Source organism: Diabrotica undecimpunctata, chromosome 8 (genome assembly GCF_040954645.1).
Source record: "Diabrotica undecimpunctata isolate CICGRU chromosome 8, icDiaUnde3, whole genome shotgun sequence".
Classification (NCBI taxonomy): Eukaryota; Metazoa; Arthropoda; class Insecta; order Coleoptera; family Chrysomelidae; genus Diabrotica; species Diabrotica undecimpunctata.
In genome coordinates this window covers 63,662,596-63,677,028 of record NC_092810.1, presented here as the reverse complement: position 1 = coordinate 63,677,028, position 14,433 = coordinate 63,662,596, and the positions used below count along the sequence as shown (strand labels likewise).

Here is a 14,433-nt window from a genome sequence, read left to right as displayed (position 1 = left end):
ATATGGTTCAGAGACCTGGCCTTAAACAAAAAATAATGAAAACATGTTAGAATGTTTCGAAAGAAAAGTACTAAGGCGAATCTATAGAGCAGTTAATGAAAATGGAGTGTGGAGAAGACGATACAACTTGGAACTTTATAGAATATACCAGGAACCTGATATCGTAAAACATATTAAGATAGGACGTCTGAGGTGGATAGGGTAAGTAATGCGGATGGCACAAAATTACCCGTCTAGAAAAATGCTCCTTGATAGACCCATTGGTCAGAGAAGAATAGGAGGGCCCAGAACAAGGTTCCATGATAACATCGATGAAGACATGACAAATATAGGAATACGTGCTTGGCGGAGAAAGGCGATGGATAAGATAAGACCAACCGGTAAGATTCTGAAAGTTGCATCTACGCGACGGGAACGTATTCAATTCTGGTCGAATCTTCTACGTGGTAGCACCAGCGCCGGTGGGTACCTAATTTAGTTGAAATATTTAGTATTTAGTTTAGTTTTTTTCAAGAATTAAAAATTTTAGTTTGGAATATAGTATCTTTGGTTTTTGTGTGAAATTATGGTTTTGTTAATTTTGGATTCCATCTTAATTGGGCCCGGTGAGTAACTTCTAAAATATGTATATACAGCCATTTTAGAATATCCACTGACATCTTTATAATAATTTATTGTCACGTTTCCTTCCTTTTTCATTATTAAATAATCTATATTCTACAAAAATATTTAGAATAATCTATTCTCTGGCAATTTTATTTTAATTTTCGATACCGCCAATCATATAATTATTCCAGGTGACCCAAGGTCGTAGCAAAATTTCGTATCATTAAGTTTTTTCAGCACCAAATCAATTGCTTGTGCGAACTTTTATCACTGTCTATAAGCTCAAAAACCTTGTTTGTTTTTCTCTTCCCTTTTTTCTTACATAACTAGAACTGAAATTAACAGGAGTTATATTTTTTAGCCGATTAACCCTAAATAAATACCACAAGAACATCATATTTGTAAGAGAACGAAGAATGACACACAGAACAATTTGGGATACTTAAGTTAGGACTTTTGTTACTACTACTACTAAGGATTTCCACAGTTTTCACTGTCTTCCTTCACTCAACCGTTTTCTCCAATTTTCCCTGTCATTCCAGTCTCCATCTCGCAGGGTTCTTTTCTCCATAGCCTCGTCGATTTCATTTCTGAATGACCTTTAAGGTCTTCCTCTCTTTCTTCTTCCAATCGGGCTTCATTCTGTGATTTTGTTTATCCAGCGTCCTCTGTCCGCTCTTCTGACGTGGCCGTACCAGGATAGTCTCTTCTCCTCTATATAGTCGATTATGTCTGATTGCACTCCCATTCTCCGCTTAATCTCTGCGTTTTTAATTCTGTCTCTTTTTGTAAGTCTACAGCTTCTCCTCAGGAACTCCATTTCTACTGCTCTTATTCTACCTCTATTTCTCTTGTTTATTGTCCAGTTTTCGGACCCATATGTCAGGATACTTCTTGTCAGGGTATTATATATTCTCTTTTTTGTCTTTATCGTAATGTTCTTATCCCACAACACTGAGTTTAGTTGTCTTATACAGTTTCTTGTTTGTCTCAGTCTGTTGTTTATATCTTCTTCTGTTGTTAGGTATTCGGTTTTCTCTAAGTTTATTTCCATTCCGTTGTTTTTATATTCTTCTTCTAGTTTTCTGAGCATAAAGCTGAGATCTTCTTCATCTTGTGCGATGACTACTTGATCGTCGGCAAAACTTAAGGTGTATAGGTATTCGTCTCTTACTGGTATGCCCATTCCTTCGCACTTTCTCCTCCACGGTTTGAGTGTCTTTTCCAAGAATATTTTAAACAGAGTAGGGGACGTAGCACAGCCTTGTAGAAGTCCTTTTGTCGTCTTAAATGGATTGTAGGCTTTATTTCCACATTTAATAGCTACTTTGTTTTCTTTGTATAGTGCTTTAACTGCTTTTATTAGTGTTTGTCGGATTCCGAGATCATTCATTGCTTCCCATAATTTGACTCTAGGTATTGAGTTCTATGCTTTCTTTAGATCAACAAAGGCCAGATGGACCGGTCTACCTTTTGCCATTTTCTTCTCTATCAGTTGTTCTAATGTGTACGTATGATCTAGGCATGATTTTCCTATTGTAAACCCTGCTTGGTCTTCTCCAATTTTTCCTATTATTTCAGTTTCTAGTTTTTCCTTAATAAGGACTTTTGTTTTTCTTTGGAATATCATTTCTACCAATCATTGAGATTTATTTCATCTAAGAAGAAGTTCTCCTTCGGTTCCAGGTCTAACCGGAACCGGCAGGAAAACTCTGCCTTCTTTTTCATTAAGTAGTTGGACATTTATGTTTTTTTTTTGACAACTTTGTACACCTTTTTAATTAATTATTTAACTTTTACTTTATGACATCCTCTTCAAGGTTTAACTTTTGCTTTGTAGTTTTGTTTAAATTATCTATATATCATCTAATTATAAATAAGTCATTTTTCTAAATAATACACCATTACTTTTTGTTATAATACTAAATATAAAAAAGTGAAAAGATTTACTAAATATTTCGGCTATCTATTGTTGGGAAAAATATAAATTCCTACAAAATATAATGCAAGGAACCAAGGTAGTGGCTTGGTTACACGACAAACGAACTGTTTAGAACAGTTTTGAAAAGCCTTGATAATATCCAATCTTTACATATTTTAAAAATATACATAGTAAAATTAAAATATGTGTTTTAATTTTGTCTAACAGGTCAATTTAGCTAATATTTCTTATTATAATAATTCTTGTGTATTATTAACATTCGCGCGTGCGTACAACCATAGAGTTCAATGCAGTTATGATTATAATATAATGTCATACTGATTGTATTGAAAAAATTATACTTTGTTTAAAAATGGTTTTTTCCAATTATTCAAAAAGTTTTGTTCGTGAAGGAAATCGTATAAGATATCTTTGTTTTGCTGTAAAAAATCATTAATCGATTTATTTAGAATCAAGTATACAAAAATTTTTGTCGATTAGACGTGCCCGGAATTTAAGATCCTGTACTGCAAGTGTGGTTAATGAGTGCCAGAGTTATTTATGTTACACAGTAAAAAAGCTCCTGAAAATGTAGTTAAAAAGAGTACTAATATAAAAAAAGGACTAGGAAGAAACGGTGTTATAAGTGTCTTTCTCCTATAGGAAGGGGATTAAGTGTATGCGAAATTGAATAATATTAAAAATAACGTGTTTAAGAAAAATGAGAGAAAAAAAGAACATTTAGTAGTAGATATTTTAAAAGATCGCGTTCCTGCCAAGAATAATATTGAAAATTCATCTAACAGTGAAAGTGAGCAGAAAAGAATGTCTCAAAAACATGGAAAACTATTGCAGTTGAATTGGTGCCTGATGAGAATAAAAAAGCAAAGAAAAGTAGAATTTCAAATAACACATTAAATTAAATTAAAAGAAATCCAAATTTAAGTGAGAGAAAATTATTTGAACTGACTGCTGCTATTAAAATTGAAAGTAATACGTCAATTATTACTTTTGAAAAAAATTATCAGAAGAAGATTATTGACAATAGTCATACGCTAGACATTTTTTGTAATATTTAGCTTTAATTAATGTAGCGAATTGAAGAATAAAATTACCAATGCACTAGGAAAGGCTATAATTTGTAAAAATTTGGGTGGACTCAATTTTGTAATAAAACAAAGAAATTTAAGTGGTGGTGATATTAAATTTGGCATTAATAGACGTGGGGGATTTTTAAAAATCTGCATGTCTCTTCAAACTTCAAAATGTAAATACTGAGAAAGAAGTTAAATATACAAGAAAAAATTATAATAAAATATTTGCTGATTCTGGAGTAAAGAAATTATATATTATATGTTTAGCTTCTGGCGTTCAACAGAACTAGACCAATATTTTCCTTTTGTGAATGAAATTAAAAATTAATCAACATTATGACAAATGATTTGTTGCTTGATGTCTAACTCTTGTACTCATCTCTGTCCCTATTGTGATTCAAAGTCAATATCTTGAATATAGTTGGAGCTCCAAAAATATTAATCGAATGTAAAAATAATTGTGAAAAATGGTTAAAATCTGAAAAATGTAAGAAAAAAACGGCGAAAAGTTTTAAAAACTGCATTAATATGCCATTACTTCCGATTTTAGAACAAACAATTTTGTACTACATACCACCACCAGAACTACATCTTTTAATAGGAGCAGTTAATACAATATTCGATAAAATGATAGCTTCACATCAAAACATTGCTTTAAAATAGACAAAACAATGTAATGTATCGCAAAAATGTAATCAAGGAAGACATTCTATGTTTGTAGGAAATGACTACCGAAAACTCCAAAACTCCATGTTATGTTTGAGCACATAGTCGAATTTTGTGAGTACTATGGACAAGCTCTTGGATATTTCTTGGAGCAGGAAATGAAAGCTGTTCATTGCGACTTCAAGGCGATATGGAATAATTACAAAACATGAAAGGATGAAAAAGATTAGTTTAAAATCCTTTTGAGAAGTACATGTGTATGTAATTCTTTACATTTATGAATAGCATATTATGTTTTGATTGATTGCCTAGATTATATAATTATATATATATATATATATATATATATATATATATATATATATATATATATATATATATATAATATGTATTATATATGTATTCATTCAAGATTAATTATATTTCAAATCGTCATAAAATAATTGTTGATACATGTTAGAATGTTATTGTACTATTTTTTAAAAATCAATATTATCATTAAATACTATTAAACTACATAAAACCACTCAATTCTCTTTAATTTCTATTTTTATTATATGCGCCACCTACATGATTTTGTTTTTTGCATACATCTTCTTTTGAGCTCTAAAATAAGAATTTAGAAAAAAATCGGAGGTAGGTACATAAAAATTTTATTTAAATTCTTCTACAAGCACTGTGTCTAATTTAAAAACTATTAAATGCTTATATTTTATGAGAGAATGGATGGTTGTAATGAAAATTAATCAGACCATCTGTAGTTGTGGATTTCCTATAGACATTATAATTCAGTTTGTTGGAGAAAGAATACTTTCTTTTAATTTTAAAGTATTAGAACAATTAAAATAACTCAGACGCGAATAATAATAATAGTGAATCTTTATTTTAGAAGTGTTAATTTTGATGAAACATCTATTGGCTGGGGTATAAACCAGATCGTTTTTATTTTGTACAATATCAACTTATACTTACTTTGTAGGTACATATTGTACACAGTGTTTCGTATTGCCATTTTAGTTCGTTCAGGCAGATCAGTTGTCGTCCTTTTGCCTGGACTTGAAAGAACAGGATTGCTTTCTTTTCGTTTTTTAATTGTACATACTGTACGCCGTGATATTTTCAAGGCAGCAGCTACCCTCTTAAATTAAAAACAATTACATGATAGGTAAATTATTAAACAACATACAATTTATTACAATACCTCTTGAACACAAGCCAAAGATGCCAATAAGGGTCCTCCGTTCCTTTTTTCCAACTCAAAATATTCATACAAATTCAGCACGAGTTGCTGGGATTGAGAATTTAATGTATTTCCAGGCATATTCTAAAAATAAAAACCTTGAAAAAAGATTCTGTTTGATATTTGTTTGATATTTATGACAACAAAAAATGTTTTATATCGATCCGTTAGACAGAGTTTTAGCCAGATTCAAAAATGATACGTCAAATTAAAGGTAAGAAAATGTAACTGCAAAATTTGTACTTATGTACATCAAGGAATCCAACACTAAGTGAACAGTTGGTCGTTATAACAACTCTTTTTGAGAAAATTTATAAACTCAAGGCACGAAAATATAAATTAAAAATAAAAATTAAACAATATGAATATAATTTTTGTAAACACCAAAACGCTGTGAAGTTGACAATAACCAGGTTCAATGATGAGAATTTATCGCAAACTGTTGTTATATTACTGTCTTTGTCTGATATATTATTAAATGTTGGACAAGCGGCTTAATTTCAATATTTTATATTCTGTGAGTAGGAATGTAACAAAATTTAAAAATAGTTCGTGAATAATTTCATACATGTACAAAGATACAGCGAACGAACTATATATATATATATATATATATATATATATATATATATATATATATATATATATATATATATATATATATATATATATAAATTAAATTAATTACATTAATACATTAAATGAGTGTTCAAAACTTTGTCCTGTACGACTTGACTTACAACAGAATAAATTCTTATGACGATTTTAAATAAATATTTATATCGTTGAATTAATATCTTAATCTTAAATTATTTCTTACAATGCTTCAAAATCGAATATTTTGTAATATTATTATTTTTTTTTGCAGCTTTATCGGAAACTCCCACAATGCAGCACGTTTTTTCCAAAGAAGACTGGGCTCTTCTGGATGCCATGACAACAGTGCCGGTCCCTGTTTGTCACGGCAAATTTCTAACGATGCACAAACGACGACGTAAAAAGCTTACTACCAGATCTTTATCACAAGATCATGCAATACTTGATGATATTCATCACGGACAGGTCCAGGTAATATTTCTTTATGTTCTAATATAATATATTTATATGTAGGTTATTTTATTTAGCTCTGCTCATTTATTTGCTTAGACTTTTATATTTACCATTAGATCATTAGAACATATCTTTAACTGTCTGTTTTATAAAAGAATGTTCTTCATCTTTTGAAATGTAACTCACATATAGTCGAAAAAGGTAAAAAGAATCAATGACAGGAAAGATACACAGAACCTAAATAAAATGTATTTCAATTTGATTTAAATAATAATAAATATAACACCATAAAAGACTCTTAAAGGTATAATATATCTCCCCTTTACCTTTTTCGAAAATACCAACGATACGCCCCATCAAAAATAATTATATATTAACACGTTCGCGACGAAGTGTACCGTATACGGTACATGCCGGCCATCGCCAACAGACGGCATGTACCGTATATGGTACAGGGCATAGTGACGATATATCGTATCATACAAACTCAACGGCTGTGTGAAGGAAATAGATAGTGGTCTACGGCTGTACCTAAAGGTTGTGTATAAACGACCCTACGTTCGTTTCGAGATTGTTACAAATTTGGGGGATGCAGCGCAAACTACATTTTTTCTGAAATTTAATCTATGCAATCAATGTATGTATCATACAAACTCAACGGTTGTGTGAAGGAAATAGATAGTGGTCTACGGCTGTACCTAAAGGTTGTGTATAAACGACCCTACGTTCGTTTCGTGATTGTTACAAATTTGGGGGATGCAACGCAAACTACAATTTTTTTTAAAATTTAATCTGTGCAATCAATGTATGTCGTTAAAAAAAATCAAATAAAAATATTATTATTATTCTTAAAACTAGCTTCAAAATTCAACATAAAATCAGCTAAAACATAACTAAAATAATTTTCAAAAGTAAAGACACTGTCCGCGAATTATGCATGTTTTTGGTTAAAACAATCCAAACACATTGGCGGTGCATCTGGACAGCTGTCACAGTAAGTAATTATTCGTTTAGTTTTAAGTCTGGCTTCTTTAGTCCCCTTTTCTCGTTGAATCTTATCATAGCAGACAGTGCATCTTTTGCGATTTTTTGTAAAGTTTCCCTCGACTCTCTTCAGTTTATGAGTTATTTTTTTCTTGCCCTTTCTTTGATCATCTACATCCTCATGATCCTCTGCTTCTGTTTCATTCTCTTCGCAGTCTAGAAGTTTATCTATTATTTCTTCCCTGAATTTTAGCATGTCTATCTTTTTTTGTTTATTTCTGTTGTAAATTACCTATGAGTTTACCACACAGGTTCCAAGAATAACTTCGAACATAGCCTTCTTATACCACTTCATGGACTTCCGAAGACAAGTATAATAGGAAGACATCTGGTCCGAAATATCAATACCCTTTTTGGCTTTGTTATAATCTATTACCGATTTTGGCTTCAGTTTGTTTTCGCCCATCCTGTCCTTTGACCCAGTGGAGACTAATTCGTCCATGTGCTGAGGTACACTGCTTATCATGAGGACCGATCTTTTATCTTGCCATTTAAAAACTCGTACTCCGTTGCTATTTTCTTGTCCAAATATTTCGCCTATTTTGATTTTTTTTAGACAAACATCTTTTGGATTTCCTTTACGATTTGCTCGTAATGTACCACAGGTATAGGTATTTTGTCGTAGAAAGTACTCCGATAAAGTAACGCTATTATAAAAGTTATCGGCATATAAAATTCGGCCTTCGTTTAGCAGACCTTCCATGAGTCTTACTGTTACATCAAAAGTGTGACCATGCCTACTATTATTCATCTCATTTTTGCCACAATATAAATTCATGTTGTAAGTGTAACCGTCAGTTGTGCATAACTTTTGATCCCGTATTTGTGTGCTTTGGCAGGCAAATATTGCCGGAAGACAAGTCTGCCTCTCCAGGGCACCATGGACTTATCAATTACAACCTCTTTATGTGGTTTTAGAGTTTTCTGGAAATTATTGATAATCATGTCCAATACATTTCTGATTTTTTGTAGTCTATCACTATTTTGGGAACCACCAACATTATCGTAAAAATGAATGAACTTCATAAGCAAATCGAACCGATCACGTTTTATGCTGCTACAGATAGGTCATTTTTGTACTTTTTATTCTGTGACCAATACAGTCGCATCTATGGGAGATGATTTATACCCATTATCAACTTTCGAAGTTCATCCCGATCTGTTTCTCCCCACTGACGTACAAACCTGCGAGAGAGTTCATGGTTTTGTATATATTGCGACGCATATCTATTTGTCTCGTTCACTATTGTATCAAGAATATTATCATCTATAAATTGGCGGTATATTTTGTAGGGAGAAGACAGATCAGTCCCGTTTGTTTCCGTTCCACACTGACCGGAAAATTCAATATGGTGAGAAATATTTCCACATGTTCCCCAAGTAATTATAGGTGTATGCACAGGTTGAACAGGTATATTTTCATCATCAGCTGTGTCACTGTCGTGATTTGATTGAATATCATCAACGCTATCCGCATCACTGTTATCGTCAAAGTCACTTGGAACATATGAATTTCCGGAATCTTCAAAAGGATCGCTGTTCTCATGTGACCAGTCAAAGGTATGCTGTTGTTGACTTGGCGTTTGTATTCTTGAAGGGCCAGCTGTGGGTTCTTGTTGTTCTCTTATTGTTTCTGCTACAAGAATTTCTGCAACATCTGACACTTGTACTAGCTGTCGTTGAAGCAGATTCAATCACTGTTGTAGTTGTGTTGTTTTGTAGTGGTGAAACGACTTTTGCAGCTTGTTTAGCTGCGAGCAAAATTCTATCAGTCCTGGTAAACATTCTTTCAAAAACAGAGTCTAGTTTATGACACTAACTTTACTATTTACTTTTTTAGTTTATAAATCACTTTTTCACAAAAATATCTGAAACAAAAAACTAGAGTTAATACAAACGTAAACATAACAATAATAATACAATACAATACTATACAATGCAATAATAATAATAAATCACTACATTGAAATAACGTGTACCGTCAGCGGTACATGTCGGCTACGAATAAAAAAACTCCATCAACGCCGTCATGAACCGCCTACAGTACACACCCAAATTAAAAAAAAAAAACCACCTTGGATGTAAAAATACATAATAAATACAGGAAATCATAGCATAGATCATTCAAAAGCTTATTTTACAATAAATAGTTTCCGGCCCTGAAATAGATTTACCGAAACCACGTACGTGGCGAACGTGTTAATGACAGTAAACCATGAGATATCAGATATCAATTTTTACTTCTGTCAATTCATTAATGTCAGTGTCTCGTTTTACGTTTTGGTAAGTTTTTTATATATTTTACAATAACTTTTTGTTCCTAATCTTGTACATTTTAGAATCTTGACAAAGGCCAGGGTTTCCTGCCGAATCGTTAATTTCAATGGCATAATAAAACCCAGTCCCAAATTTAATATTACTTATTGAACCTAAACCCAAGAAATACTAATTTTATATTATATATATATATATATATATATATATATATATATATATATATATATATATACAGTATAGGTAAAAGTTTATGGTCGGTATGGACCTTACGTGAGATGGAGTGAGAAACACCTGTTTAAAAAGAGAGAGGTATATTAGGTCAGCCCTTTATATCGCCGAAAATGAATGAGTTGAAATAATAAAAAAGGGAAATTCAACGTTGCCAAACTTATTGGTTTTATTTGACCTGTTGTCTTTTTAGCATTTGACCAATGTTCTAAGATAATCAAATTTGGGCGAAATGGATTTAAATGGCAGCTTACTGTTTTTTATTGGGAATATGCCACAATTTTACTTTACAATAAGTGTAATATAACATTTTGATTTCCACTTCGGAAATCGTTTTATATAAATAAAATTTCTTAATGTTTCGTATTTTAAGTACGATTTCCGAATTAAAAATCTAAACATCAAAATAAGCTTATTTTAAAGTCACATTGTGCCTTATTTCTATTAAAAATAATAAACTGCATATGATGCCACAATAAAATATTCTTCATATAAAATTATTTGGCAACGTCTCGTTTCCCGATCTCTCGATTCGCCAAAGCACCGAATCAAACTAAGGACAGAGGTAACGAGTAGAGGTGGGTCTTTAAAGTTTTTATCTTAAACCGATTTTCGTAAACAACTTACTATGATTGTTTAACAGTAGTTTCAAGTAAGAGAGTACCTACATAAACAAACATAATGGCTATTATCGTTTATACACAATATTTATTAAAGTGAAAGAAACTAATGAAGGATATATTTATTATAACTTAAAAAATAAACTAAACAATACAACCCGATATTAGTAATTGTACTACGTCGGATACTATGGATGTAAGGTTACCGTTTGCTAAAATTTTATTGCAAGATTCTTGCAGGCAGCGTACCATAACAATCACTGAACTACCCTTCAATTATTTTTGGCGACTCATTGTACTTGTTATTTCTTTAAAAGGCCGTAAAATTTGGGAAAGTTTAGAACAAATAATCCAGTCTTCATTATTTAGATGTAGTCTAAGTCTAAGTCTGTATTAACTAATACCAATGTGGAACGGATTGACTCTTCTAACTCGGTCATTCTTTTTAAGATGTAGTAGGTGAAGTTCTACCTAGTTTCCACGTCTTGGATTGGTCGTTTGGGAACTTTGTTATTTTGTAATTGATACTTAAAAAGCCTTTCTGAAGATAAGGTACTTTTTTTGAAATGTGTTTTTCGCCGAATTGTCGAAAAAAAGACTTTTTATTTTATCTATTTCTACACGACAGCATTTAATTGCGTCCTCCACCAATAAATTTAACGTATGAACAAAACAATTTAAATGTTTTCATTCCAAAACATCTTTAATAGCTTTGACCATATTTGGGGCATTATCAGTTACTGCAAAATTTACTTTTCGTTTTAGACCCCACTGATTAATAATTTCACTAATTTCGAAAGCGATGTTTTCTGAATTATGGTTTCCAGAAAAATGGCAGCAGCCTAATAAAACCGTTCTAAATTCTAAATTTTCGGTTAAATATTGTCCTGTTAATGCGATGTAACTCTCAGTTACTCCATATGTCCAGAGGTCAGTAGTAATACAGATATTTTTTACTTCTTTAACAACTTGTGATCTAATAATTTGCTCAGTTTTGATATAACAATCTTGAAGTAATGAACCTGACGTAATGAACAAGTTTTTCTTGTTGGCGGTTTATATCCAAGAATCCACCCTTGGCTGCACCGTACTGAAGACGACTAATTGTCAGAAATACGTATATACGGTTGCCTTCCATCGATATACCATTTTTGGTTTTCTGTATTGCGAGACATGCCATTACTTTGCCAATTTGGCCTTTAGGCAATGACCGAGTCTAGCTACCATACTGACTCTGCATATGATTTGGTCAGTAATGGATATGCCAAGTTGATTCATGACATTTTGGATTTGTGGAGTGGTAGGCCACGGAATAGGTCCCTGAGGTCGGTGCCTTTATGGTTTGTTGCCAAATTGTGTGCGCTTAGCGTTAAAGTTTCCGAGCATGTTGATTTTATTACTGCTGGAGGCTACAGTCAAGCAGGGTTTGTGATAAGGGTTATAGGAGATGTTTATATTTAGGTATTATAATCAGTTTCATGCCGCAGTCTAGGTGATAGTTAATTTCCAGAAAGTCTTCATCGGTAAAGGTGATTTGGGAATGGATTTTGTGAGTATAAATGGTATATCATATTTAATTATGATGAGGTAACCATGAGATATTTCGCAGCGGGAACAATCTATTGTGGAATATCCCGCGAAGGATTGGTATATTTGGGATAGGGTGTCGGCGAGGGCTAGGATTTGGATATTTTTAGAGAATATGTTTAATAACGTATTTAAATTGTGTTTAAATAGAATTTGAACAGTGTTCATATTGCGTGGATCCATCAAATATATCTACAATTACAATTATTTTTGTAGAAAATATTCCGGCTACTTGTTTTTTTTTTAATCGAGAATGAATATAGGAGGGACACATTACTTTTTAAACGCTTAAATCGAATACTGTAAAAATGTGCAGTAGATTACCGCGTGATAAAGGCCTTCAACTTTATTATGGTCTTCGCATTATTGTATTTTTGGAATTTGAACCATTAAAGACAAACTAGAAAATCTCGATTTTAAAATGATATTATGATCAAATAATATAATTTGTGTACGATGATAAATTTTATAATGATTGCTATTATTAGTATCTTGTCTATGTATATTTCCGCATTCTACAAATAAAATACACAATTATTATGTAAATCTTTGATTTAGGATAATAGTAAGTCCAAAAATCACCTAAAATTTCGTAAGACAATTTGATATATTCAAGGTCAGACATAACAAAAACCGATTTCTTGTAAATATTTTGTTACCGTTCCTTCAAATTAAAAAATTATGTTCTAATGGATAAAATTATCTAATGATTTCATATCAAACAATATTTTATGTTTGTTATGTGAGTTGATAGTTCTTTCGTCTTTAGAGAAAGACGAGGGGAATGCTGTTGAACATATAAATATACGTGTCTGAATGCTAGATCAGCTATTATTTTTAAGAAAATCAATAACTATTAATATACAGAGTGTATAACAAAGACATCTATAATTTGAATGTATTTTCGATTATACAGGGTCAGTCAGAACAACGGAATGAACCAAAGTTGTGTTTTTTTAAATGGAACACCCTGCATATTAAGGCATTTTTAAATATATTTTTTAAAAATAAAAAGAAAAGGTTTTATAGGCGTCAGGTTATTAATTTTTAAACTATTTACACTTTTATTGAGTAAAATGGTAATATTTAAAGGGCTGTGAATTAGATTTTCAAGGTAATGAAAATATAAATAATACGTCAAAGATTTTCTAATGTAGTGTAATTCTTAATAATTTAATATCTTTTAAATCGAGCCATACAATATAGTGTGATCACTATTTTCAAATAGAAAACCTTTTCATGTTCTTAACAGATCACCCTGTATATTAGTATTGTATTCTGTAGAAAATATTACAACTTTTCTTTTAGTATAAGGTTTTATATACCTAGAATATTTTGTTTTGTACAGAGAAGAACTATAGATTGCAGATTTTTTATTAATAAGTTTTATGTTCCTACTGAAATATAACAAACAAAAATTACAAAATAATCTAATTTTTAAATATAAATCAAAATATAAAAATTAAAAAAAAGGTCGCTATTAAAAATTATTTGAATTTAATAACTCATTAGTTACAATATAATATTTACGTAATCGATAAGTTATATTCATAATAATTGCATTATTATAGTACGCAGTGCCAGATTAAGTGGGGGGCTATGGGACTATTAGCCCCCGGCGGTAAATTTGGAGAGGCGGTACGTCGCTCCCATCACGTTTTAATTCTATATGTGAATATTTCAAATTTATGGGGTTGATTTTCTGAAATAGCATGGTAATAAAACTTCGTCTCGTCACCGATAAGATCCGTGCCATAAGGGCGCACAAAAATACGTTTCATGTTTCCAGATTGGCTAACGCCACTGCGCCTGGCGGCAGCGTGTCCGACTCCAACACGCCATGTCGTCAGTCGTGTTAGCGCAGTTTTCGAGAGTGGTTTCAAATTTTACTTATTTATTAGTGAAGTGTTTTCGTGGCGTTTCTAAAAAATGAGCGGAAATTAAGGAGGTGCATTTTGGAAACGAAAAAAGTTAGAAAAACAACAAAAATTAAATGCAGTATTAAAAAAAACCAAGATTCAGCTTTTTTTTACCCAATCCAGGCAAGATAGTATACCAACGAGCACTTCTTTTCAAGACGATTCAATTGCAACAGTTTCA

At 31.6% G+C, this 14,433-nt stretch overlaps 1 protein-coding gene and 1 long non-coding RNA gene across 2 annotated transcripts in view; one reads left to right on the top strand and one right to left on the bottom strand.

The window, feature by feature from the left end:
• The window catches only part of LOC140447633 (uncharacterized), a 453,196-nt gene that overhangs the window by 279,274 nt on the left and 159,489 nt on the right, over positions 1-14,433 (top strand). The window contains exon 4 of the mRNA XM_072540392.1: positions 6,396-6,595. Coding sequence (XP_072396493.1) covers positions 6,396-6,595 — 200 coding nt within the window. The remainder of the gene's footprint in view (positions 1-6,395; positions 6,596-14,433) is intronic.
• On the bottom strand, positions 5,213-5,861 carry LOC140448429 (uncharacterized). The gene is made up of 3 exons (XR_011951709.1): positions 5,779-5,861; positions 5,489-5,611; positions 5,213-5,425 (listed from the first exon to the last, which is right to left on the bottom strand). It is a non-coding gene; the product is annotated as an uncharacterized lncRNA (long non-coding RNA).